At 49.4% G+C, this 26,619-nt stretch overlaps 3 protein-coding genes and 1 pseudogene across 3 annotated transcripts; 3 read left to right on the top strand and 1 right to left on the bottom strand.

Annotated features, from left to right (window-relative positions):
• Positions 1 to 2,610: 2,610 nt before the first annotated feature.
• On the top strand, positions 2,611 to 9,831 carry LOC128269941 (uncharacterized). The gene is made up of 10 exons (XM_053007345.1): positions 2,611 to 4,253; positions 5,230 to 5,649; positions 5,736 to 5,896; positions 7,292 to 7,648; positions 7,722 to 7,986; positions 8,068 to 8,172; positions 8,236 to 8,845; positions 8,927 to 9,002; positions 9,073 to 9,185; positions 9,256 to 9,831. Exons 1-10 carry the CDS (start codon positions 2,626 to 2,628, stop codon positions 9,829 to 9,831), a joined length of 4,311 nt encoding a protein of 1,436 aa, XP_052863305.1. The 5' UTR covers positions 2,611 to 2,625.
• Positions 9,832 to 15,947: 6,116 nt separating this feature from the next.
• LOC128269940 (protein Fer3) lies at positions 15,948 to 18,824 on the top strand. The gene is made up of 2 exons (XM_053007344.1): positions 15,948 to 16,065; positions 18,103 to 18,824. Exons 1-2 carry the CDS (start codon positions 15,948 to 15,950, stop codon positions 18,822 to 18,824), a joined length of 840 nt encoding a protein of 279 aa, XP_052863304.1.
• A 1,458-nt stretch (positions 18,825 to 20,282) lies between these two features.
• On the bottom strand, positions 20,283 to 21,572 carry LOC128274136 (nucleolin-like). The gene is made up of 2 exons (XM_053012242.1): positions 21,215 to 21,572; positions 20,283 to 21,151 (listed from the first exon to the last, which is right to left on the bottom strand). The coding sequence occupies exons 1-2, from the start codon at positions 21,570 to 21,572 to the stop codon at positions 20,283 to 20,285; spliced, it is 1,227 nt and encodes a 408-aa protein (XP_052868202.1).
• Positions 21,573 to 23,222: 1,650 nt separating this feature from the next.
• On the top strand, positions 23,223 to 25,839 carry LOC128275779 (uncharacterized; annotated as a pseudogene).
• The last annotated feature ends 780 nt before the right edge of the window (positions 25,840 to 26,619 follow it).

Here is a 26,619-nt window from a genome sequence, read left to right as displayed (position 1 = left end):
ATCACACCGCCGCCCTGAAGTGCTTTGAAAGTGGTGATCCGATCCGCGTTGGTTGATGCGCTTTTAAAGTGGCCGCGTTTCCACTGCCGCCTCCTGTAACGTGCTTAGTGTCTGTCGTCGACGCAGTTCTTTGTTTTGTGGCGAAACTAGCCACGCCGAGAGAGTGTCCGAGAGTTGTACAAACTCTAGCGCCTGGATTCCGGCGAAAATCACACACCCCAAGCGCGTGCTCCTAAACGGTGTGTGTGAGTCGTGTGGTGCGAAACATCAATGTAAGTAGTACGCGATATAAATAGTACATTTCTCCATTCCAAACCATCGTCTGTAAACGCACACTGAATAGGACCTCTGCTAATCGAAGTAAGCGATCAAGTTCGACAGCAGCTAAAAACAAACAATACGCTCCACAATCGACAGAAAATGCCGCGCGCCGCGCTGTTTGTTTGGACGGAAGCACGCATTGCCGCTAGCGAGTGTGTTTGTGTGTGTATGGTGGTGTTGGTACAACTCACCAAGGCTCACTTTACTCCGTGGGGCAAAGGCTCCGTGTGTGAGGATGATACAGCCCAGAACGGCGGCACGGGGAATTTGCAGAAGCATTGTAAAGTTTCGATTCAAATTGTGCATTCGTCCGGTAATGCACGCAATGCATGCTGTTTTGTTATGTCATTTTTTGTTCGTCTATAAACGATAACCACAATGAACAGCATCCAGCATTGACTGTTCATCGGACTGCGTCATTAGTTCGAAGTTGGTTTTGCGTCTTTCCTAAAAGATCCATTACCTACGCACTTGCCCTCGGCCTACAGTGCGAGTATAGTTAGTTGAGCGATTATTCCAGCTATGGCGTCCACAAGATGCATCGATTCCCAACGAGCGACGCAGTGATTTAGTCAAGGAAGAACGGAGGCTGTCCAATGTGAATAGTCCAGGTTTCATTGTGTTACGGTTTGCTCATGACCACAGCAATCTCAAGGTTGATTTCGTCATCTCTGGTATATTCGTATATCCTGTTCCGTGCTAGAAGCTGTGCAATGGTTTCATCATTTTTTCTCATTGTCTTCATGCGTTCTAGTTCGTTTTTATGCCAGTAAAGAGCTGTGGAGCCAACCACCCCGTTGTAAGCATTATCGAGAGTTGCTGCTGCTGTCGTGGAACGTGTTTGCGTTATATAACGAGACGTCCTATCCATACGATCGGTATTATTGGATCCAGCGCCGGAAATAACTTGCAAACAGAACAGGCAGTAAAGACTTCCTCCAGATCGAACGCCTTCGGTAACCCATTCGTTATCCCCCGGCTGTGGTCGTATCAGAAAGAACAGCAAGATAAAAAAGATGCAACGTACCCCTAGCATATGTGGCATCAGCAACAGCACAGGCAGGCACGGTGCGTAAGCGCTTCGTTTGTCACGAGGCGTCAGTGAGAGGAGAAGCGATTAGAACGGACGGACGGGCGGCTGTGTTGGTTACCACGACGACGGTTACAGAGAGACGCGATGAATAATAGAAAGGAGGCTGGCTCCGCAGTTCACGGTTTGCTTCTTCCCTGGAGATAGGCGACGAAGAATGGGTGTTTATGAGTAAATCGGAACCACACTCTTGGCCACTGCGTTGAACCATTCCGATTGTTTCGATTCGTTTATCGTAGTGAGCCAGTTCTGAAACCGGTGGGCGGACGAGAATACTCATTCTACTCACTGTTTGCTTCTATGGTGGTTGTATGTGTTCGGTTCGCGAATGTTTGTTGTGGATGATGAAATCGGATGCAAAGATGCGTATTAGCATACATTTGTGCGTTGGAGCGCCAGCATTACCCCTTTTTCGTGCTAATTCGCTGCGGATTGTACGGTGTACGGTGCGAAATGCCAATGCTACCACCCCCGGAGGGCATTCGGGGTCCGGTTATATGCGATGCGTAGGGTAGAAACATAAGCATCTCCGGTGCGAAGCATCAGCCCACGGCACGGAGAGAGCGAGGTTCGTCTGCCTTTTCCATGGTCCTGGCGTGCGACAGTGTGCGTGTGTTCGTAATAGGCGAATGCCGGTGAACGCCGCCACTTGAGCGGGTTTCTCACATGGCCGTGAGCTTCGCGTTTGCTGGTGTGAGTGCATTTATGTGCTTACGCGAGCACCGCTTGCTTTGTCTCTCCGTCGCCGCGCGCGATGCTGGTCTCACACCGCACTCTCTGATGGATTGCGCTGAATAGCGGCGCTAAATTATTATGGGCGAGACAACATGTTTGATCTTGTCATTCCGTGGAATGCTCACGTTCAACATGTTTTTTTCAATCATTGGCGATTGAATGAAATGTTATTAATCGATATAATTGTATACCATGAACGAAAACATTAATTAACTTGTAATTTTCTCCGTTTCTTCCGTCTACCACCAGAATCCGTTGTCGATCCGCTCTACAATAGGTCCGCTGAAGGAGGAGGAGAGACGGAACACACTTCAAACGGTTAGACTGCTAAAAACCTCGCGGAAAGTCGTTGATCGTTTCCGACCTTCAAAGTCCGCGATTTGTTTGCGCGGGTCCGCGGCGGTGCGTACCGGTGAATGGGCCTAGCGGTCGCAACGTCGGTGCCAACGAAGACTCTCCGATCCGATGCAGTGGAAGAGATGGCCCCCGCTCTTACGGAGCCATTGAGCCAAAGCAAACTGTCCTCCTCGGCGGCCTCGGGCGCCTCGCCCCGGACGAGCAGCAGCACCACCACGACCACGACCATCGATACCACCATCGCTTCGTCGGATGCTGCCGTTGCCTACGAAGAGGAACGGACCACACAGTCCTCGGACCAACAACCGGCAGCGCTCGATGGTGGCGGTGGTCTATCCGCAGAACATCACGCCGCAGCGACCTCCTCCTTCAGAGAAGTGCAGGAAACGGCCACCACCAGTAATGAGCAGTCCGGAACCACCACTCTCGGGAGCAGCACCACGGTCGATGACATACAGAACAACAACAGCACCAACAATGGTGAACACCAAACGCTGAAGATCCTTCCCGACCCTAGCCGCGATCTGATCGAGTTAGCGCTGGAGCAGCTCCACCAGGATGCCACGATCGGGGTCGGTATGCCGGGTTTGGGAAACTGCACGGTGACCACTGCTGCCGTTGATGGTTTGAATAAGGGCACCGTAACCGGTGTGCCGATGACCAACGCCACCACCAGCACCATCACCAGCATGCCGACGACTATTTTGCAGCCACCGGTGTCGGAGTCGGACCAGCAGCCACAGCAACTGCAGCAGGAAATGATGAACGTTCCGGCACAGGAGCTGTCCCAGTCATCCATCGGGACCACGGCCGGTAGTGAGGCAGGCGGGTTGCAAAAGGACTACCTCAAGGAGAACGCCGAAATGGACCAAATGATCCACGATCTGTCGACGGCCGACATCGATCTGCTGCAGGTCCTGAAGAGCTTCGACACCAGTGGTCTGCTGCTGTTCAGCGACGTCGACGTAGCGAACCTGTGCGACGGTCCGGACGGTAGTGGCCAGTCCGCCGCTTCGCCTAACAAGGATCGTGAGCGGTCCGAGCTGCGGGCGGACATCATCAAGCGCCAGACGCAGATGCAGCGGAAGTGCGATTTTCTGATCCGCCGGCTGAGCAAGCTGTGCGCTCGGTACATGGGCCAGCACATCAGCGAGGAGGTGGCCGGAACGTTCGAGTACGCCCAGCGCTACTGGAAGAAGCGCGAGAAGGAGTACGCGAAAGGTCAGCTGCACAGCAGTGCGGCTGCTGGCGGTGCTTCTGGCCATGCCACGACGTCAACCGGCGGCGGTGACGGTGGTCAGCAGCAGCAGTGGCCTGAGATCATACCGTACCAGGCGCCACCGCCGCTGGTGGAGCAGCAGCCGGAAAAACTGAAACCAATCTCGGCCAATGCGCTCAAAACGTTCACCAAGCGGCTGGAGGGAATCTCGAGCACGATCTGCTCGGCGCAAAGCAAACGCGTGCTGCACACCCGCTACTTTCACGGCGTAAACCACGCCTCGGGGGAGATGGTTGGCCGCGGGACTGCGGCCGGGGAGCGTCCACCGAGTTACGCGAACATTTCCAACACGATTCCACTGTTCGAGAAGAGTTCGGCGCTGGAACTGGAGCAGACGGCGGGTCTGCTGCACTCCGGCCTGCGCCAGGTGCAGATGACCCTCGACTCCGACGCAACGCTCAGCAGTTCCGGTGGTGACTCGGCCGACGAATCGGTACCATACAGCAACATGTCACAGCAAACGCTTCCGATGTAAGTACTATCACCTGATGCCAGAACGTTTTGAGTTTTTATTAACATCCCCAGCACCGATAAGAAGGGATCGCTGATTACTATCGAGCATCGAGTTCCGGCAAGCAACAGATTTTTAAAAAGACTCTTGTGTAGCATCGACAGATGTGATTCCGTTCGTGGAATGGATCCATCGAGCATCCGGTAGGGAGTTTAGCTAAAACGAGACCTCTAAGCAAAAACATCGCCCGAGAGAAGCGGATTGTTATTTGTGACTCCGGAATGGCCCTCTCTTTTGTCGATGACGACACTTCTTCTGACGACTGTTTTCAAACAAAATGTGGCTCTCACCGCGGACCTCTCGCGGTTGTGTCTCTCGCGTACGCTGATGATACACGACGGCGCACATAAAATATTAAGCGCTCCGGCTGTTCGTAATGAACAGAATGGACATGCCACATCAGACACCGGAAAGGATTACCTCTTGCACCTCTACGATCGAATCGGAATGGAGTAAACGATCGTAACGATATCCTCTCCGTTTTAAGTTGCCCACAGCGCCTTCGGACGTATTAACACGGAATGTGCAGAAATTTGATTCCGTTCGTTGTATCGTGATATCCATCTTTTCGTCGAGGGCGTTTGAGGCTCTCTCCCTCTCTTTTCAGCACACCCGGGCGGGCCCACTGTACATTCCAGGTCCGACCGGAACCGTTGTGTGGGTGCCCTTGAAAATGGAATGGCCGCTTTCACTCTTACGCTCGCACCGGGAAAAGCCACACGCAGAGAGATTTTTCCTCTCGCGTTCAAGGCGCGCGGCCGTAAACAACAATCCTCCCAATGCCTCCCAGTATTTATGAGTTATTGGGATTCATAAATCGCGCACCCTCCAATGTAGACATCGCTCGTCGATGTATAATCCATGTTTTTAGCTCCATCACGTTGTTTTGGTCCATTTTTCATCCACTAACATCAACCCAACTTCTTTCTTACGCAGCCGGAAACGTGCTTTATGGAAGTGGTCGAAGGATCGCGCAGCCGTGGCAAGCCGTTGGACCTGGCTCGTGGCCCGGGTCGCCGATCTGGAGTACCGCATTCGGCAGCACAATGAGTTGTTGATGAAAATTCGCTACAACAAGGGCCCCATCACGCTGGAAGAGTTTGCCCTGGTCCAAGACGGGAGCAGCAGCATCGGTGGTGATGACGCCCAGCAGCCGCAGTCGCTAAACGGCTACCGTGGCCTGCTTCCCGGCAGCAGCAAACCGCTGCTGAACAGCGAGCTCGGTGCGACGGACGAAGAGGAAGCCATTCCGAGTTGTTCGCGCACCCGGCCCTACAACCGCTCAAAGTTCCGCAAGCGGAAGCTGATGCAGACACCGAATCTGCACATCATATCGAAGCGAGCGGCACGGCCAAGGTAAGAGAGGGATCATTGCTCTCGAGATTTCGGTTGCACACCCTGACGGACGCCCGGTGGCTCACTTTCCCTCTCGTTCCTTACAGCAACATCAAGTGTGGTTGCCAGTGGCCACTGCAACCGTGTGCCCTCTGTACGGGACGATCCGATCCGACGGCACCACGTGATCCGCCCGCCACGATGCCGTTCGCCGAACGGGTGGCCTTGCTTGATTCCTCGTACCATCCTGTGCTAAGTTTCCCCGGAGGTAAGTAGATTAACCCCCGCGTGCTGCGTGTCGGACAATATGGCAACTCGGGTTTCGATATGCCGCGCCTACCCATACGTATTGAACTGGAAGTGGACACGCTGCGTGAGTGAGGTCGAGTAATTAATCAACAATCCAGAGGTTGTAATAGGTTTTCTCTCGCGTCATGCACTCTCGAAAAGTTGCCAACGGTGTGCTATTAACAAACACAAAACCCCTTTTCGCACACGTCTGAGCGCGGAGTCATTCAATTGATCTTCCGTAGCACGGGCGGCCCCCCATAAAGAGAAGACCCACCAACGACCCTGATTGTGTGTGGGTTTGATAATCCGTAATACGTCATGGCTTGCTTGGGAGGTCTGGCGTTCGCGACTCCCTAGAGAGTGAGAATGGCTCAAACGCCAATCGCTTAATCATCGTTGGACCCAAATCACACATGTCTCTGTACAACACGGCAAGTGTTTGTCCACTTACTCTTGCGTCCCGCTTTTGTCGTAATGCGCCCATCTGGCGGCGAACAAACATGTTGTTTTGTGTGTATTGCATTGCACCGAGCGAGCGACGGAACCACCAACCAGCCGAGTGTAGTGTGAGTATGATGTTGCTGCGATCGCTCACCCGTGAAAATGGTTGCGCTCTCGTGCAACCAAACCCACCACCCAGCAAACCCAACAGCAGGAACAGAGTAGGCGAGAGAGCGAGTGAGCACACACGCACACTTTGGTCGCGCGACGAGCCACGCACTACTTACGAGAGGGGGGTTGGTTGGTTGCTTCGCGGCGGGCCTGCTGCGATGTGAACTATTTTTCCCGCGCAAAAATGTTCATTGCCTGCACCACACGTCACGACGACGGACTGTGTTCCTCGTTTTTCGTCTCGCTTTCGCTGTCGTTTGGCCGGCCCCTCTCGGCGCCACGTTCCTTCCGTAATGAGAAAATGCACGTTTGTGGAAGGAAGCGCGCACATGCGCAGCAGCAAAGGGTGCAACCAACCCCCACCAGAAGAGTCCTTCAAGCGGCAGCCAGCCAGGTCCCAGATAACACCGCTCACCGAAGCACTTGTCGCCCCCACCCCACAACGGATCCAAACAAAGGCTCCAAACAAAGGCTCGGCCGCGTTTCGGTTTGTTTCCGGAATTGGCAACGAGCCGAGGTTCCGCTCCCGTTTTTCGTGGCGCACTGCTTTGGAGAGGCATGCAAGGACACACTGAGCTTAAACTGTGTGGCGCTGTTGTGCACCGTGTAATTACACAGTGCCTTCCCGTTGGAACCCATATACGTTTGAGATCGATAATAGTACGATGAATAACAACGGCGCGGGGCTATGTGTCATGCGGTCTTGGGGGGTGCGCCACAAATGATGCGTTTTAACAACATTTCGTCGGTTTCTTTGTAGAAATTTCCCATTCGATGCACTTGGAAGCGATCATGCGGGTACCGGAGATGCAGAACCGTATGATACGCGGCCCGACCGCTTCGACCAAAGCTTCTACTGCCGGCACCTCGTCGGCGACGGGGGGCAGCTCTTCGTACAAATCTTCGGGCGGACAGCAGCACCGCTGGCGGTCACCACCGGGTGAGCACGCTCGCAACAACGCCGCCGCACCGTTCCTTTCGTCCGGCGACGAGGGCGAACTGTCGTCGCACGGCAAACGCTACATCGGTTCGGATGGCAAACGGAAGCACGGCGTAAGCGGCAGCAGCAACAAGTACAAGAACAACGAACGCTCCTCCTTGCCCGATGGCAACAATAGTAAGTGTCCCCGTGTAACAACTGACCCACAAAGCACACGCCACTCAATTCCATCATCCCATCGTTTGAACAGGATCGAAGAAATCCAAGTCCCGGCGGGATGTGATACAACCGAATAGCCGCAAATCGTCGTGCTGCCACCACCACCACGCAACGGGCGATTGTGGCGGTAGCGGTGGCCCGAATGGTGGCCCTCAAAACAACAAGCAGCGATCGAGCAAATCGCGAAAATCGTCCCACTGCTTGGAGTGCACCGAGGGACAGCTCCCGGATGGGGCGGCCAGTACCGGCCGTAGCAAGAACTCATCGCCAACACCAAATCATCATCGTAACGAAAGGTGACACGAATCACCGCACGGCGGCGGTCCAAGAGGGGCTCGGTGGTCTAACGTTTCGTTTCGTTGTCTCACTTCTTCCAGGCGGCATCGCACTTCGTACGACATCGACAATATTGTTATTCCGCTCAGTATGGCGGCCACTACCAGGGTGTCGTTGCCGCAGTACAAGGACATAGCGATACCAAAGTACGCATCGGGGGGGGACGCATTGGTGGCAGTGTTTTGATTGAATTTCTTGATCCTTTGTAGATGGCGCATCGTGCAGGATGAGGAAGATGCTGCGACAGAAGAACAGCTCGAAGCGGAGGAAACAGTGATGCTGCAGACCGGTTCACCGCCGACAGCCCACCCTCGGGGTTCGGTGTCACCCTCCTCAACGACCACCGTGACTGCGAGCGAAACCGGCGGTGCGACGCTGACCAGCGGCGACGAGCTGGTGCTGGTGGACATCAAACCGGTTAAAGTTGAGCCAATTCATCCACCGAACGGTACGAAACCGACCGTGGCCGCCGGTACGTCGTCGTCGTCGTCCTCCTCCACGATGCTGCCTTTCAGCGTCATCAAGAAGGAAGATTACGGCGACACGCCGCAACCGGGACCGAGCTGCGTCGAAAGTCAGCAGCAGCAGCTGATCGTGATGCCGGCACAGGACGAGGAGGACATTTCCGAGGAGGCGATCCACCTGAAGCACGACCGAGCGCTGCAAGAGGAGCGCAAAAAGTTCCAAACGTTCCTCAAGTTCCCGTGGAGTCGACCGCGTGCCAATCGGCGCACGGAGAGCCGAGCCGGGTCTCAGAGTGGTCCCAACACTCCCGATCCCACGTCCCCGGCACCACCGACTCCGATGGTGGAGCACGATGTACGTTGCCACGAGCGGCAGCACGGACGGGGAACCGAGTACACAAAGTGCTAATTTGTGCCCCTTTTCTATACTTTTCAGTCGTCGCCGGCATGCCCGTCAACGCCGCTTACGCCACAGGATGGGCAAGTTCTCTCGGAGGCAAACGTTATCAACGGTACGTACAGGGAATGTCTAACGTGCGCCTTAGTCGTGCGTCTAACCATCGAACTTCCTTCCTTTCGTAGCTTTCAACAAAAGTCTCAGCAAAAAGGAACGCCGCAGAACGGTGTCTTCGAAGCGCGAGGAGCAACAGCAAGCCCACACCGGAGGTGGTAACACCCCGCCGGACACGCGCGAGGTAATTGTGTAGGAGAAGATTCGTTCATTGTCACGAATTAATTCTAATTGATTCATTTACCCCCGTTCAGCTCGTGTCGCCGTACGAATCGCTGCAGTTCCCGTTGACAGACGACATCTACGATGAAATGCTAAGATCGATGCCGAGCGATCACATCGCACTGGTCGAGGAGTGTATCGGCAAGCTGACGGGGCGCGACGGTCTGCCACTGCGCCGACCACGCCATCCGAACAACAATGTGCTGCTCGTGCTGAAATCCAGCATCGATTTGGCCCCGGCCAGTCTCGGGTTGGGCAGCCAAAATCCGTTCAGTTCGAACGCTTCCTGCACCTCGACCACGATGTCGGCCGTCGAAACCGACCTGGACGATTTCGACGACGAAGACCTGATGCTGGCCAAGCGCACCGAAAACCAGCGCATCATGGAGCGCCTGCTGAACAATCGCGACGCGTCGCTACGCTACGAAATCGTGCCACCGACGGAGAAACCGATGCTCGACGATGACGATCCGCTGGACGACGAAGAAACGGACACGGGCGAGTCACTGTTCGTCGAAGAGGACGATCCGAACGACCCGGAGTGGTACGATCGGCCCCGAGCCCCGAACCGTAGTATCGGAGCCGCGCCCGGCAGCGGCAGACTCTAGGCACCTAGGCACCAGCAGCTTTCGTCCGTTGCCTTTACGAGCGTTTAATTTGGTTTATTACCGCAGACGGAGAGATGGAAAGGATTTGGGTTCAAACGTAACGCTTAGGTTATAGTTCTTTTTCGCTCCTGCATAAGAGGTTTATTCTTTTTTTTTCATCGAACTCGGTTACTTTGATTAGTCCCTAACCCCATAGTCTTCGTACGCTCAAAATAGTTTCCACGAAATACGCGGCGGCACGATGATTATAGAGGCACAGCAATGCTGACCACCTGAACAGGGACCGGCAATAGGACGACTGGGAGAGAACGAGAAAACGAAAAAAAAAACTGAAGCCATAATCCAGATGATAGCTTTACCTAACGGACTTTTGCGGTGTGTTGTGGCGCATGGAAATCGCCACGTTCCGTTCTGGACAAATTTAAACCCGAGCCCTTGCTTACTGTAGCACAGGGGTTCGGTACCAATTTGCCATTATCTCACTATAAATACACACACACACACACACGCGCGAGGTGAAGATGTTTAACATTTTAATTGGAAGCCACTCAACCATCGATCCCCCCGCCAGCAACAATCGGCCTACACTTACGGTTAAACGTCGTTCATAAAAAAGGTCAAATTTAATGCTTTAACGAAAAAATATGATACGTCTACTAGTTTACTGCTAGAGAAGAGCACACGATGGGGCTCCTTTTGCACGAGGTGAACCAAAAACTCGACTTGCTACACAAGATTCGAACCATGTCGTTTGGTGAGCACAAGCACAGGGCACTTTGATCTTCTCCGGCGCAACAAACTGTGTGCCCAGAGTGCGCTGGATGCTATTGGGAGTGTGTTTTCTTCTTTCTTGCTACTTAATGCAAGAACCCTTTGGGGCGGTTTATAGGTTTGTCTTAAGCGATAAGTTGTCACGCTCCAGGTTAAGGTTGCTGTGTTAACTATAACTTTTACTTGTCGGTTGGGAAGTTCGAACTAGGGGACCTTTAACATGTAGTGCATTTATTGTTGCTCTTCCCTTTTTCATCACCTATTCGTGCGCGCGCTTATTTTATGCATCGTATGCAGAATTTGTATTTCTCAGTTCACCAACACTTGTTCACTCTATTGACCACTCTGTGTTGGTAGCTTCTTCCTGCATTTTATTACCAACCATCGGAGACGTACCATGGGACGCTCTCCAAAGCAGATTCGTAGTTTTAAGTTACTGTTGGTCAAACATTTCCCAGCATATCTCCGCAGTGTTCTTCGCTTTCCGAGTTTAAATTGCTCAGTGATCTCCAGAGATGAGGGAATTCGTCGCAACAATCTGGACAATTGGACCACCCTTGTTGTTGTTGCTCTGAACCCCTCCACCAAGAAAAAACAAACCATAGCTCCCCCCGTGAACGTGTTTCGTTAAAACCATACACTTAGTTTACTAGTTTGGTCTGTGGTAGTCCCCATTCGCCATCATTTCAAAACGTTTGATTGAGCCCGCCCGGTCCTTTGTAAAGATAGCAATATTTCGTTCATTGTACGTATTCTTTGTGTGTATAACACATCAAACGGAGACAGAAAACAGCAGTGTTCGGGAGTGTTTGTTTTATTTGGTTTTCTAAAAATTTCGATACGCTTTAGCGCTTGGTTAAGAAAAACGTATTTCTGATTTCGTTTTCAAATAGAATTACACAGACAACAGCACGGCGCCGATGGCCGCGTTAAGAAGCACGTGTCAACCAGTCGTCAAAGGGGAATGATAAGAGAAATGGTAGCAGAAAATGTTATGCTTATCGTTGATTGACCTCCTGTCCGCCTGATAGAGCAGGGACCGTGCGTAAAGGTTCGTCTTAATAAACGCACCGGCTAGTTTCAGTCGAAATATTTTTTTTCCCAAACGTAGCGACTGGCAGCCATAGCGCGCTAGCCTAGCGTAGCAGAAGTAAAGCAAGTAAATACAACAATGTATGAATTTAAACACAGCATATTACACAAAAACGAGCGCGTGTGTGCAAAGTTATGATTATATATTAGTGCGTAACTACACCCGAAAGAGTTGGAGAACGACTCTTCCCGAAAATACACTGAAAACACTCTTACACATACACATGCAAAAAACCGACAGAGGAATCTTCTGTCCCGTGTATATTTAGCGTAAGACTAGTTGTTAAAAGGCCAGGAATCGGTGGAGAGGGACAGGCAAATAGTTTGTTGCAAAGGCATGCGTTGATGTAGCTTGAAATATGTACTGGACTGCGGGAGAATATAGTTTCGTAACGTACACATTAACAGAATGAAAACAAAAAAAATGATGAATTAAAGAGCTGGATGACGACAAAGAGTAAGCACGAGTTTGTTTTAATGTGTTTTCCACGCCCGGCCGACGTGCGGTTGCGAAATGATGAAAGAAAAAGCATGGTCTGGGAAACTCGAACCTCCGAAAATTCCAGAGAACTAATGGGAAAATGTGTAAACGATAATGGTGTTTGTTTCTTGTGGTTCATGTTTTACATCTAGATCAGTCTGTGGATGGCCCATGATTTTTAAATAAAATCTGCAACTCTTCATAACTCTCTTGTGTTTTAAAATTATGAAAGAAAATCAGCCCCGAAAATATAGAGCAGAATGAGCATATTCTTTTATGCTTGATCAAAACTATCAAAAACGTTAACAAAAAAATTGAATAAACCTAATGTTTTTGAAGTTGAACCCCATTATTGCACCACTAAGTACAAAGAGAAAATCTTAGAAAATGCTTCTAATTGATCCTGATTCTAATAACAACGGTACGGAAATCAACCTGTTTAGAGCCCTTCTGAAGCCTCGATAACGTGACCCAAATCACCAAAGCACCGTGCGCTAAATGTTTTGTGAAAAACGCCACCTGACCTTACACAGGACACATATGTGCCAGGCTCCCACCGCCGACAGTAGGCAAAACCGACTTCGGAGCCAACATCTGATGCAATTCCCGACACGAAAACGAGGCGTGAAACAAGCATCGCAAATTAGTCCTATTGCCCCCGGAGGCCACAGGCGAAAATTAAATATGACTTATGATGGCAGAGCGTTTTTATTAAAATAATATGATTCAATTCAACGCCTCGTCAAGCCGGAACCGTTCCGCAGCAAGCGCGGGCCGGAAAAAGCCGTCCCTCGTACAGGATATTAAAGGATCACTGTCAGGTGTGGACCAACACGCGAACCCAGCCGACCGGACCGTAGGATTAACTTTTGGTGACTTTCGAGAGGACGAGCCTTGGGTCGTCCCGAAGGAAGCTGTTTGTTTGTTGGCCATGCTACTCGACACCCTACCGGGGGAGCGGCAGGCTGTAGAGAGCAGGACAAACGAGTACAGCTTATCCCGGTTCCGACGGTGCCGGAACATCACACCCGGGCCTGCCCTTTCCATGCCCCGACCGGTGGAAGGGTGAGCGTAGATATTAATAAAGTGTCATTCCGATGACAAATCTGTGTCTAATTGCTGCGGTAAAAACATCCCGGAGGGGAGTTTAGGTGTGTGTTTCGTGCTAAATCCGCGGAGTCGTAAGGGTGTAATGACAGACAGCGTGATCGACGGACGACGAGAGCTACGGTCAATCCGGTCGATTTTTGCTTGCCAGAAACTGCGGCGCTTCCTGCGTGTGACGAGGGTGCTAAATGGGCGCGCGTTTGCCTTCTGTTTTCAGTTCCTCCCCTTTAATTTTAAAGGAGCGATTTAAATTTTTAACAAGTAGAAACCAATTGGCCCCGAGGGACAGGCTTTGACCACAATTGGGAGAGAGGCACGATTAACCTGCCTTTAATTCGTATTGTGATGTCTAAGCGCTGTTGTTTGAGGTAAACATTGGTTCATTGTGGAGAAGAGATTATAGATAATTATTCTGATACGAAAATCAACATCATTGGGTTTTTACTCGACAGTACTTTAGCTAGCGAAACGAGAGAAATGCTAATAGTAGGAATTTGTTCAACTGAACTGAAATTTCTTTCTCTCTGCCAGCAATCAAAATTTTACATAATAGTAATAGTTGGTTGTTCCGACAGGAGGGTTGTGATCGGCCAACCAGGTATTTTTGAAGCCACTTTCCATCGCCATGGTACGTAATCAGCCAAAGGAAATAGCTGACAGTTCACAGTTCAATGTCCCACCCGTATATGAAATGTAGTAAGTCTGAAAAATTAGAAGAAAATGCCAAAGCGGCATTCTTTTCTGTTGCAAGAACTGAAAAATGAGCATTCTAAGCCATTTTGTCGGCATCGGCTCTTCGTAAAAGGATTCTGTTCATTTTCCTACGGGAACCAGGAGTTGTTTCATAAAAGACCCATTTAAGGGACATAAAGCATCGTAGAAATTACGCAGCGCCATCAGTGCTTAGTGACAATGGTTAAAGCATTAGGACAAATTACCAGACTGCCAACACCTAGAATTGGATTAAATTTTCAATCCAATGGCCGTCTAATGCTGGTTCGGTAGTCCAATTTTGGGTTCGGGCATCGATTTTCTCTCTGCTGAAAAACAGGAACCACCGACGACGCCAACTGTGATGGTGCAACGAAGTACGCAGCCGTTACTGCCAGGACATTCTAGGACGCACACCACCATACGGCGCGCCACAGTTGGCTCTGCAGCATTCGGCGGTGCGCCATTCGGGGTCGTCTGGTGCCGACGCCTGCTCCTGACTGTGGCAACATGTTTTTCGCCATTGGTCGCCGAAATCTGTTACCCGGCGATGGGCGGAGTCGGCCGGAGTGCCATTACAGCAAGGACTCGGGGGAAAGGACTCGTTTTGGCTGCCGTTCGCTTGTTGAATCGCTATCCAATGGAGGCGCAAGCTGGTACCAGGCTGAATGATAAGATTTGCATCGGGTAAGAATAACATTCCCAAAAACTTCTTTACTTCAGAACAGTTATTTAAGCCATACAGGGAACCTTTTGATACTAAAGTTACTAAAACTTTCTTTCTGAGGATACCAAAGGTTAACTAATAAACATGATTAAAATAATCTGTATGCTTTCCAAGTTTTGTTTAAGTATGATTTTATTCGTGAAATGTAAGTTCAATCGATAATTTGTAAACCGTGTTTTCGAAGCATAAGTTTGACTCACCTTTTGTTCACCTTCGCAGCACTTTGGGGAAAATATCGGAAAAGTTTCCATCGTGATTATTGCCGTTCACTTGATGGGGCCGTTTGCATAAAAGGAGCTTTGTAAAAACCAATATCGAACAGGAGAGCTCGTCCGAACACAGGAGCAACACTATGGCCAATGGCCCCGCACAATCTTTATATATTTTTCAACCAAGAAAAACGCCATCATCGCTTCCATTAGAACCTTCTATGCCGCCCTATGCTGTGGAAGAATCAGAAAAAGCACAAAATTCTTACTAACCGACTTTTCGGGCACATTTTTGTAGTAGAATAGTTGGTTTTCTTCGCACATTTCCTCGGGTTTTCTTTACCCAGCAAACGAGCGAGCGGTGCCCTCGGTGAGCCATCATATTTCATCCGGGTTCCATCCCCGCCACTCAGGATATTCGCCCAGGATTGCCGGTGCTTTGTAGGGTGGAAGTGGGAAGTGCCATTCGCGCAAGCTGCTACCAATGGCGCCGAGGGGTTTTCCCGGCCCGGGCGGCACTGGGTTCGCCGAGCCCGGCCACCGGAAAGGATGCGACAGCGCACAGATGCAAGGATATTAAAAATAATGCAACCTCCCGACTCCGGCCCCGGGGATCGTTTCCGCCTTCGTCGTGGCATATTAAATTTGGCACAGAGACTGGCAGGTTCAGTCGGACAGCATCACTCGTACGGAGCGGTTCACCCACCGCGGCTTGCGGTGGCATCTGGGACTGTAAAGTGCTGAAAGGATATCATCGGCCACGCCAAAAAGAGTGGCCACATCGGAACGCTCGACCCGAGTGGCTGCGGTTTCCAGCGAAGCTTTAGCAGCCAGAGTGCAATTGGTGAAAACGCTCGAAAAAATCGCTAGAAACATAGTTAAAGGATGATGGAGAAGTGAAAATCGCTTCAAAGTTGATCGGAATCGGAAACTAAACGGTGGCCCAAGCAGAGGAACTCCTTTTGACGACCTACCGTCGGATAGCGAAAGGACATCTGGTCGCCTACAGAATTCCACAATGGAGCCACCGTTCCCACCGGACGTCGCTCCGTTCACGCCCATCTGGGGTCAAGAGAATCCTTCGCCGATGGTCCACTATCCCGAGCTGATGGCCGGATTCCCGTGTGCAGATTTGGGTAAGTTTGACGCCAGTGGCAGTAACCAGTGAAATGTGTAGTTGTTTAAAATGTCATGTTGTTTAAAAGATTGTACCAATTTTCGTGAATCACTAAAGGAATGGAACGAGTGTTTGGTGATATACTATTTGGAATTGAAAATGTGTTACCGAGTGGCTGGAAATGCTATTTACGATCATTTAATATGTTTCATACAGGGCATATTGTAGACAAGTTATACACTGGCTAACGAAACAAACTCTTTTGGAGTGTTGAATGTTACTTTAAGGTTCTAGAAGCAAAATTATGGCTTTTTTAAATTTCTTGTGCTGGTACCTAAGTATTTGGAGCCATTGGTGAATTTGAGCGAAACAAATCAAGGTAATTTTATGTTCAAAGTTTGAAGTTTTCATTTTTTCACAAATAATGTCTACATTTTGCTTGGTGTTGCAGCGCCTAGAGTAGATTAGTTATTTGTAAGTAATAACGTGATTTTGAACGTTTTGATATTCAAAATGCAGATGCGCGTGATGACGAATCCGAAACAAACGAACAAATGTATTGTTTCGCAGCTTGTAAAATCACAAAAAGGTTGACATATTCAATGCTAACCGATAAAACCAGTTAGACGGTTAAAAGTATGAATTTTAGTGGTAAAAATAACAGTGATATTGCCAAAAATGTTCGTAAAAAGCTGGTTAGCAGTCGTTTATCAAGGTTTCTGAAAATAAAGGCCATGTTCATTGTATTAAAGTTGTTGGGCGAAAGAAATCAAGACCAAACCGGGAAAGTAGAAGAATATACAGTGAATATCTCTGCCACAAACCCTTTTCAATCCGCCCAAACTGTTCAACAAACTGTTTATATCATCATTTTATTCCGCATCACAACGATTTATGCATTTCATACACGACTTCTGGCTCATTGGATATTCTTGGATTGGATACATTGTCAACAGATTGCCGACATTTGTCCATTAAAAGCTGCTGAAGTGCAGCATTTCTGGCGGTTATTAACGATTGTTGCTTAAGGTTAATCAAATTCTTATGTGTTATGTTCCATAACACACAAGGGTCGAACCGCCCATCGGTGCAGTGGCGTGGTTGGCCAAACTGCATTGTAATTGCCAAAAAATCAGTGCTTTTCATTATGAGATGTTTTCCCCCGTTGTGTTAGTAAAATCTAAGCAAGCTGAAATGGGGGAATTTCGGATGATAAAAGATACTACACTTACCTTAATAACTGTGTGGCTTAAACATTTGAACCTTTGCCCGGCAAGCTCAGTTTGTGCCAAAAACCTGAAAGTTCAGTAAAGTAGTAAAACCACTGTTGCCAAGTAGTTCATATTAGTGGCACCTACGAACTGCTTGGGATGAACAAAGACTATAATTAGTTCAATACCAACCTGAGTTCTGTAGCTGATTGCGATATTGATATTCGTTCGGATTCGGTAGAACAATGATAGGAGGAACTGTGGAAAGGATGCTCCTTCTTGGGCGTTGGGCCACCAGAGGATTGGTTGTAGATAAATTAGATTTAACGTTCGTTGAAACTTTGCTCGAGGTTTGATGGATGAGGAGCGAAACAGATTTGCAACGAGTACTTGATTGAAACGTGTCGCTGAGAGCAATGTTCATGGCACCGTTTTCTGGCGTCTTGCGGATTGAAGAAAAACGCGACCCGATCACTAGTGTTCCCTCCATCATTTAGAGATAGTGTTTTAATCAGATATAGGAATATTTCATCTACATTCATGCTTACATTTCAAATTCGTCTGGTACTTTTTGAGAAAACACACGTCCCTTGACTCGTAGAGCGGCTGCGGCATATTGAATGTTGTGCAATTGAAACGCGTAGGCCATGGAGGGGCTGTGCCGTGATGCGGCAGCCCCGGTGGTTGCTGATAGATTTTGACGATTGTTGGATTCGAATATTGGTGGCAGATTGCTGTGGACATGTGTGCTGGTGGCGGATTCAAACATTTCGGATGCATGTTTCTTTCTCTCACCGATGGGTTCTTTTTTTCTTCTCTCTTCCTGTTGGTATATATCTTCACAGCCATCTGGCCAAGGCAGCAAGTAGGGAGCTTCGTGAGCCAACGGCTATCGCCACGTGGCGCCCATTCGGGCTCGTCGAGTTCGACGAAAAAGACACGCCGCCGAGTCGCTTCGATGGCTCAGCGACGTGCGGCGAACATCCGCGAACGCCGTCGGATGTTTAACCTGAACGAAGCGTTCGACAAACTACGCCGCAAGGTGCCAACGTTCGCGTACGAAAAGCGTTTATCGCGCATCGAAACACTACGCTTGGCGATCACCTACATTGGCTTCATGTCGGAGCTACTGACCGGTACACCGACCCACGATGGACGCTCACCGGAACTCTACCCGACCCTAACAGGAAACTCTTCCGCTCACCAACACCATCACCATCACCACCAGCAGCAGCAGCAGCAACAGCATCACCACCAGCACCACCAGCCCCACCATCATCATCATCATGCGCATCTTCATCATCAATCGTCGGCACCGTCGGCAGCGGCGGCAGTGCAGCAGCAGCACCACCACGGCCACCATCCACCGCCACCACCACCACCGTCAACGACGGGCTCTTCGTCGTCCGGAGTGCACCATCTGCACCATCCGTCGTTACAGCGGGCAGCCGTGGCGGCGGCCGCCGTTGCCGCTGCTGCCGCTTCTTCGTCTTCCGCGGCCACCAACGGCAGTGACTATCTGGTCTCTGCGTACGGTGCGTCCGCGGTGGCACATCATGCTGGTTGAAGATGGACTTGAAAAAACGGTTGACCGGAAGAATTGAGAAATTGTTTGATAAAACATTCTGTTGATGTTGGACTGTTGGCAAGGGATGTTGAGGGACGGACGGTGGGCGCGAGTCAGGCGCCAGGGTAGACAAGATAGGCACAACGTTTCACGCACAGACACGCACACATGCACATACACGAACACATCGATATATGGAACGTACGTGGCCTATAATTGATTCGATTGTTAAACTTTCCCTGTCTAATCTTCACTTGCGGGCCCTTCAACGTAAGTTACCCTCTACTGCCTAGTTTACGCTGTTGATTGTTCGGTTTCCATCCGTCCCTTTGAGGTACTTCCAATACTTGTCTCCAGACATTCGATACTACAGGCCGGCCGATTCTCACGAGTAAGGGAGCCTTCTTCAACAATCGCAATGTACATAACAATATATATGTATAAGAATTCCTCATCTCTAGTTTCCTTCTTTCTCTGCCGCTTGACTTCGGGACTAACCCTTAAAAATCTAGTTTTGATCTCCACTGTCTCTCACTACCTCGATCTACAGTACATCACTCGTTTGTACATGGTCGCGATCGATCGCGGTCAGCGCACAGTTACTCGATGTGTTTTTCACATTTTAACAGTCTCATACCGAATAACGAATTTGGTCTTGTACTTACTTCGCGCTTTCTTTAATTCCTTTGCTTAAAAACTGTCCCTCAAATTCCTTGGCTAGCCCCGTTTAAGCCACCGGTTTGCTCGTGGTAAAGTTCCTATACCTATCGGCCCATTTTTTCCGCTCTACGCTATCAACAGACTACTGTGCCATCATCATTTACACCCAATAAAAGCACAGACGCGGACACGCGAGATTCTTGTCACGGGGCCACCATCCTACCTACGCTTTCGCTTTCCATGTCTCTCTGTCTGTCCGAGCCGATACACGGGTAACGCACGGGAGAAGAACGGATAGTTCAAACAAAATGGCAAGCATCGAAATAAAGAGACCTTATGTGGAAACTGATTGAGACTGCGCGCCGTGCGGTGTGCATGTGTCTTCTTCCTTCTTGATAGTTGTCCCCGATTGGGGTATGGTTGCTTGTGTTGCTTGGTAAACTCGAACGATTTCCGACGTTTTCCACAAGAACTGGCTTGCAATCGGGAACAGAAATGGTTAATCATAAAAAGTTACGGAATTTTTCATCTTCCCCGTACCAACACCGTATGTGGTGTTGCGGAAGGCGATTACGCTCCTAAAATTAGAAAAGGACAAATGAGGCAAACATGACAAAAATAAATGGTAAAACACACGGGATGGTAGATGTCGACACTCTTTCGGCGCGGGTTCGCATGCGCGTTTGTTCCGTGCGGATACGACGGTCCGGTCGACGGGAAATCGGGATTCGAGTGGCGAAATCGCGTTGGCAATCACCGCTGGGGCGGGGAGCGTCTGTTACCGAAGCCCACCGAACCCTACTCCGAATCCGACGAGGAGTAGCAGAGGCGTCGCTTTTTGCGGTTCTTGCGGTCACGGTGATGGCAACAGCGATCGTGATCGGCACTGGTCGATGCGACCGGAGGAGGTGATCGTTTCCGACGGTCCGCCCGAGCCTCGTGCGGTTTACTGCGGCTAAAGTCCACGCGTACCTTGCGCCCGTCCAGCATGGTACCGTTGAGCTTGCGCTGGGCACGTTTGGCATCGCCCGCGTGCTTGAAGTAGATGAACGAGTAGCCGCGCGACACATTCGTCTTGCCGTCGTAGATGAGCTTGATGTCCTTCACCTGACCGTAGCGCGAGAACAACTTCATCAACGTATTCTCCGTCGTTTCCGGACTCATGCCGAAGATGCCCAGGCAGCGATTTTCCTCGTTCGAACTGGACTGGGCGCGCCGGGCGTCCGCGGTGCTGCGGTTCGAGACCGCCGACACCGAGGAGACGCTGCTCTCCGACGATGAGTCGCTCGATTCGCTCATTAGGGGGGTCGCGCGACGTCGCTTCCGCCTCCAGCGGCGATAGTCTTTGGACGAATAGTTGAACGCCTCGTCGTAAGCGGAGTAGTACTGTTCCAGCTTTTCGTCCACCTCGAGCAGCATATCACGCAATAGGCGGACCTCGTTACGCGTCACGTCGAAGATGTCGATCTGTTGCAGGGGCAGATTGCGCCGTAGCATAGCTACGCGCATCCGGTTCCCGTTAAACATGTTGTTATCCATCTCGAGTGCACGCTGTGTTTCCTCTTCGTAGTAGAGCCCCACGTAAGCAGTGCCGTGCGTCGGTATCAGTACGCCATAGATTTTGCCAAACCTCCGGAACGCTTCATACAGCTGCCAGTCGCTAGTGTCTGCATGTGGAAGAGATAATAGATGAGTGGACAGGAAGAAAACCGGCCGCAGCAGTAACCAACCATCCCGAATGTTTCGCACAATGATCGATACGCTCATATCGAACCATTGGTCCTTGAAAATCTGCATCACAATCAGTATCGAGTCTTTGTAGCGCACCCGGTCCCATTTGGCCGCTTCCGTGGCGTGGCGCGCACTTCGAAACCGGATGAACGCCACCTTCGTGTTGATGTCGGTTCGGTGCTCGCCGTACCAGGCTACGCGCTCGATACGACCGGCAAACTTAAACAGCTCGATCAAATCGGTCAGCATCGTCTCCTTCGGCAGGTTGCCGACGTAGACGATGTTATCGAGCAGCTCGTCAAACAACTGATCATTCTCGGTAAGTCGCGGAAGGTGCGCCATCGACAGATCATTCATCACCGGATATCTCATTCGGAACACATCCCAGCAAACGACGATCAACAAGTCCACAAAGCACTGCTTCGTAGCAAGCGCACCCAAAAATCCCTGTCCGCACACGGGTGGCCGTTTTGTGGGCTATCAACACTGTTTAAACGGCACACGCGCGACGCTAGAACACCGGGTAGGAGTTTCTATTTGTTTTCGGGAATCGTTTCGCACTAACTTTTTCTGCTTTGTGAAGCAAAGAATCTGACGCTTTGATGATGATGATGATGATGATGCTTTGACGACAGCTGTCAGAATTGGATTTGACAGCTTCTTTCGGCATCGGCAGTTACAGTATGTATCGAAAGTTTTTGGACATCCCAAATATTAAAAAGTAAAATTCTAAAATAATAAAACTACGACAAAAATTTAAGCAACGTGTTGCTTTAGGCTTTAACGATAAGAAAACCATGCTCTTATGTTATATTCCGTTCCATTCCTTCTGCGTCCAGGTACAACTCGTCAAAAATTCGGCAGTGAAGAAACTGTAGGCCAGAAGAGGGAGTAGCTTCTTGCCCTTTTTGTACTTATTTTTATCGTACAAAAAGGACATGTTCAGCTTCACTCCCTCCTCCGATGCCCGATTCATCTCCTTCAGTTCCTTGAGGCATGTGCGGGTATTGGTAACTCTTGCTGTTGTTGCTGCTTTTTCTTTCGGGGCTGCAGATTCACTCTTTTCAATCACTGAAGCTATCCTCATTTTAATTTCTATTTCAATTTCGGGGAAATGTTGTCAATTTAATCGGAAAATTCTTTCATTGACCCTTGCCGAAGAGCTAATAAAAGATTCATATAATTAATCAATCGACTGTGGAAATGGTAATTTTTTTTAGAGTTTAGCTGATTAAAGCGGCGGGGCAAATGCTAATAATCTTCTTTTTAAATGCTTGTGAGTTTGTATATATTGCACAAGCTTTTATCTTGTTTTTAGTGTGTCGCAATGAAATTGTTTTGTCTTCAAAATATATTTCCGTAAATGGCACAGACCGATAAAAGCGGCCAGCGATAGCGGAACCCTAACATGGTTGAGTGTGTCGAAAAGATTACAGTGATGACGATTCTTGAAAGAAACGTGCTATTGTAAAAAAAGATTCAAAACGTAAATAGGCACACACAATAAATAAACAAAAAAATACGACGCACCTCAACACCATGCTTTCAAGCGCGATCCGTTCGCGTCGTACGGAAACCACGAGTACCTAATGTCGTCACAATTCTCTTAATATATGAACAGGGCATCTAATCATATGTTTAATTATGTGCAAGGTTGAGGGCTGCCTTTGGGGAATTCGGAATCGCTCATATCCACCTACGACTGTGAATTTTCATCGAGCATAAGTTTTCTCCAGTATAGTAAAGGATAATGTTTTACAAATTTAAAATAACTTAAAACATCAAAAAACTTCAATGATAATCATTAGCAAAGTGCCACTTCTTTCGAATAATGTTGTGATTCTGACCAGCGTACAATCCACACAACGAACATCTGTTCGCAGTATAGATAACACGCCTTATGAAATGCCATAAGCAAACCAAAATAGATTGTTCGCGACCGACCCGTTTCTAGCTAGTAATTCTCGAGCATCCGAGCAGTGCGAACCTAATCGTTTGAACGACACAATGGCGCCTCCGAAACCAGTTGCGGTTCCCTCGTGGATGACAGAGAACTTTTTTGTGGAACCGATCGCAGCCAGATTCGGCTTATTGGCTGATGAGTTCAGCATCGAGGCACTAGAAGTTAATCTGGCCACCGAGGCCGGAGACAATTTCGTGTCGATTATGTATCGTGTCGGGGTTTCGGTGCAAGTGGCCAGCGACACTCCCGGAGAGCGACGTGCTGTGTCGTTGATCGTGAAAGCTTTGCCAAATATGGGATTGTCGGAAGAGATGATCACCGCGATGAACGTGTTCCCGAAGGAGATCGCTGTGTACACAGATATTTTGCCTGCCTTCGAACGACTCTACCGGGACGCGGGTGTCGTGGTGGCATTTGGTCCAAGGTGTGTAAAGCACTGTGCCCAGCCGACGGACATTATTGTCATGGAAGATCTGAAGGATCACGATTTCCGCATGGCGAACCGGCGCAATGGTCTTGACATGGACCACTGCCAAACGCTGTTACGGCGTTTGGCTCAGTTTCACGCGGCATCTGCAGTGTATTACGAACGGAACGGTCCTTACGATGATAAGTTTAAGGAAGGCGTGTACAGCGAAAAGAACCGCAACATGTTCGAACAGTTTCAAAGACAGCACGATGCCTTCATGCAGAAAATAATGCGCGAGTGGCCCAACAATGGCAACTTCTACGCGGACCTCATGGTGAGTATGCTCGCTGTAGGGAGATTCGGAACGTTTGTTGAAAGAGATCTATTGGGTTCCATGTTCCATGTCGCTTGCAGAAACACTGGGGAATGTACATGTTTGATGCACTTCTGCGCATCATAAAACCGGATCCCGATAAGTTCAACGTCTATTACGAACTGATTTCAGGTCGACTTCCAAATGTGCATGTGGACCTCACCGGTGATTGATCTTAACTACTTCCTATTCTCGTCGGTTCGCGGAGACTTGAGGATGCACGAGATGAACAATTTGATTTGCTACTACTACCAGCACTTGACCGAAAACTTGACCCTACTCGGCTACGGCGGCATGCGACCTTCGCTGAAAGATCTTCACGTGGACTTTATTGAACGGCAATTGTACGGATTTGCAACAACCTTCTCGCTGCTACCGATTTGTTTGATGGAGAAGACGGACGATGCCTCGATCGATTTAATGCTCGATCAAGGAGAAGCCGGTAACGAGTTTAAACGAAAGATGTACAACGGTGCCGCCTATGTTGAACAGATGGGATCGCTTCTGGAGTATTTCTACGACATGGGAGCTTTCGACATCAATGGTCTGGGCGTCCAGCGTGCGTTGGGCGTTGATTGCGACGATTCGCTTGACTTACCGATGTGGCTCGATCGAAAGTTCTTCGAGGACGTGATCAGCCGTAAGCTTGGAGAAGCTCCTGCCAACGAGCGGATCATCAGAAGCGTTCATGTTGAACTTGCCACTAAAAAGGGCGATAACTACGCATCCGTGCTGTATCGAGCCAAGATCGACGTACAGAATCAACAAACGGGCAGTGTTGAGAGTTTTTCGACAATAATCAAAGCACCACCCAAGGGTATGCTAGCTGGCCAAATGGCTTCCTTGGGTTTTTCGATACGCGAAATTCAGATGTACACTGATTACATACCGGCGTTCGAAAAGATGTACCGTGACAAGGGAGTCGAGGTTCAGTTTGCCCCAAGCTGTCTCAAGTCTTGTCAAGGCATTCCTGCAGACGTGCTGGTATTGGACGATATGACCAACAGCGGCTGTCGTATGGCGAATCGTCGAGCTGGCTTGGACCTGAAGCACACGGAATTGGCACTGGATTTGCTGGCGAAATTCCATGCAGCCTCCGCGGTATACGTGGATCGTGGTCACACCCTGACGGACGAGTTTGTGGGGTCGAAACCGATCGAAGGGTTCAGAAAAATGGGCAAAGACTTTCTTCAGCCAATGTTGGATGGTTTGATGCAATACATGGCGAATTGGGACCTCGAACCGGATTACTATGACGATTTAAAGGAGCTGACGACCACGGTGATCGACGATTTAGCGGATATGGTAACTCCACGCGAGAATCAGTTCAATGCCTTGATCCACGGTGATCTGTGGACTAATAATATGGTTTTCAAGTACGAGGCAAACTCCAGTGTGCCACTAGTCTCGACTCTGCTAGACTTCCAGATTTGCTGTTGGACATCGCCGTTGGTCGATCTGCACAGTTTTCTGTTCTCTTCAGTCAGTTCTGACCTGATGCTGACCAAGCTAAACTACTTCCTTCGCTTTTACCAGGAACGTTTGGCCGAGAGTCTGGTGTTGTTGGGTTACAGTAAGCGTCTACCAACGTTACAGCAACTTCACGCGGATTTCACCGACCATCTTCTGTACGGTCTAATTAGTGCGATGATGATGTTACCGTTCGTGCTAGTCCCTGAAACGGAGGACGCATCCCTTGATACAATCGTCGATACGAGCACCGATGCTGGGCAACGATTCCAGAAGCAAATGCTAGATAATGATCAGCTCCGAACCCATCTAAAAATGCTTATCCCATACTTCCGTGTTCGCGGTATTCCACGCCCGACGAAATGATCCTTCGGCCGCACCAGCACTAGCTTCAAGCAAGACGAAATAAAGATTCATTTAACCAAACCAAACCAATACAACGAAACAGGGATTCATGTGCCGAATGCGTAACCTTAATTGACCTTAGTTGGCACCGAAAAACAGGTGTCAGCATGACATTCGCTTTTTCTGCATCCAAACGTCCATAAGCGGATCTTGAGTACAATCCAAAAATGGTAAAAGATCGTAGACAAATGTGCCTACAATCACTCATACGAGGGGTGATCAATAATGTTCGCGACATTTGAATTCTCTCGGGCTACGTATATCCGATTTCCAATTTTTTGTGGAGTTAGGTTACTACACATGTCAGTAACTTATGGTGAAAAGTTCGGCCATTTTGAGTAATCAGTCAATTTTTGACAGCTGTTTTGCTTGGACTGTTTTGGCTCATCGTCGATTTTTGTGTACTCCAAAAGTAATTGACCACGAAGCTGTAATTTGAGTTTTGGAAAAAGGAAAAAACAGGAAAAAGTTACAGGGGGCCAAATCTAGTGAATATGGTAGCTTTGGCATCATTAGTGTGTTGTTTTGGCCAAAACTTCGCGCAGAAACCACGATGTGTGAGGAGGGGCGCGACAACCAATTTCGGGTTTCCCACAAATTCGGGCATTCGTAACGGATTGCTTCGGACGAATTGCGCATAACTTGCAGGAAATATTCTTTATTGACCATTCTATCCTCTGGCAACAACTCATAATGCACCACGACCATGCAATCGAAGAAAATTGTAAGCAAAACTGTTCACATTCGACCAAACTTGGCTTTTGGAAGTTCACATCTTCTCGGA

Source organism: Anopheles cruzii, chromosome 3 (genome assembly GCF_943734635.1).
Source record: "Anopheles cruzii chromosome 3, idAnoCruzAS_RS32_06, whole genome shotgun sequence".
In the NCBI taxonomy this organism is placed as follows: domain Eukaryota; kingdom Metazoa; phylum Arthropoda; class Insecta; order Diptera; family Culicidae; genus Anopheles; species Anopheles cruzii.
The sequence above is the reverse complement of the archived record's forward strand: the minus strand, read 5'-3'. Positions and strand labels throughout refer to the sequence as shown.

What these genes read in the sequence shown, in the direction of transcription:
- LOC128269941 (XM_053007345.1), top strand. Translation starts at nt 2,626, where the DNA reads ATGGCCCCCGCTCTTACGGAGCCATTGAGCCAAAGCAAACTGTCCTCC. An exon ending in AAGCGAGCGGCACGGCCAAG is followed by an intron (nt 5,650 to 5,735) that starts GTAAGAGAGGGA and finishes CGTTCCTTACAG; the next exon opens with CAACATCAAGTGTGGTTGCC. An exon ending in CCCCGCCGGACACGCGCGAG is followed by an intron (nt 9,186 to 9,255) that starts GTAATTGTGTAG and finishes ACCCCCGTTCAG; the next exon opens with CTCGTGTCGCCGTACGAATC.
- LOC128269940 (XM_053007344.1), top strand. Translation starts at nt 15,948, where the DNA reads ATGGAGCCACCGTTCCCACCGGACGTCGCTCCGTTCACGCCCATCTGG. An exon ending in ATTCCCGTGTGCAGATTTGG is followed by an intron (nt 16,066 to 18,102) that starts GTAAGTTTGACG and finishes ATATCTTCACAG; the next exon opens with CCATCTGGCCAAGGCAGCAA.
- LOC128274136 (XM_053012242.1), bottom strand. Translation starts at nt 21,572, where the DNA reads ATGAATGATCTGTCGATGGCGCACCTTCCGCGACTTACCGAGAATGAT. An exon ending in TGTGCGAAACATTCGGGATG is followed by an intron (nt 21,152 to 21,214) that starts GTTGGTTACTGC and finishes TTCCACATGCAG; the next exon opens with ACACTAGCGACTGGCAGCTG.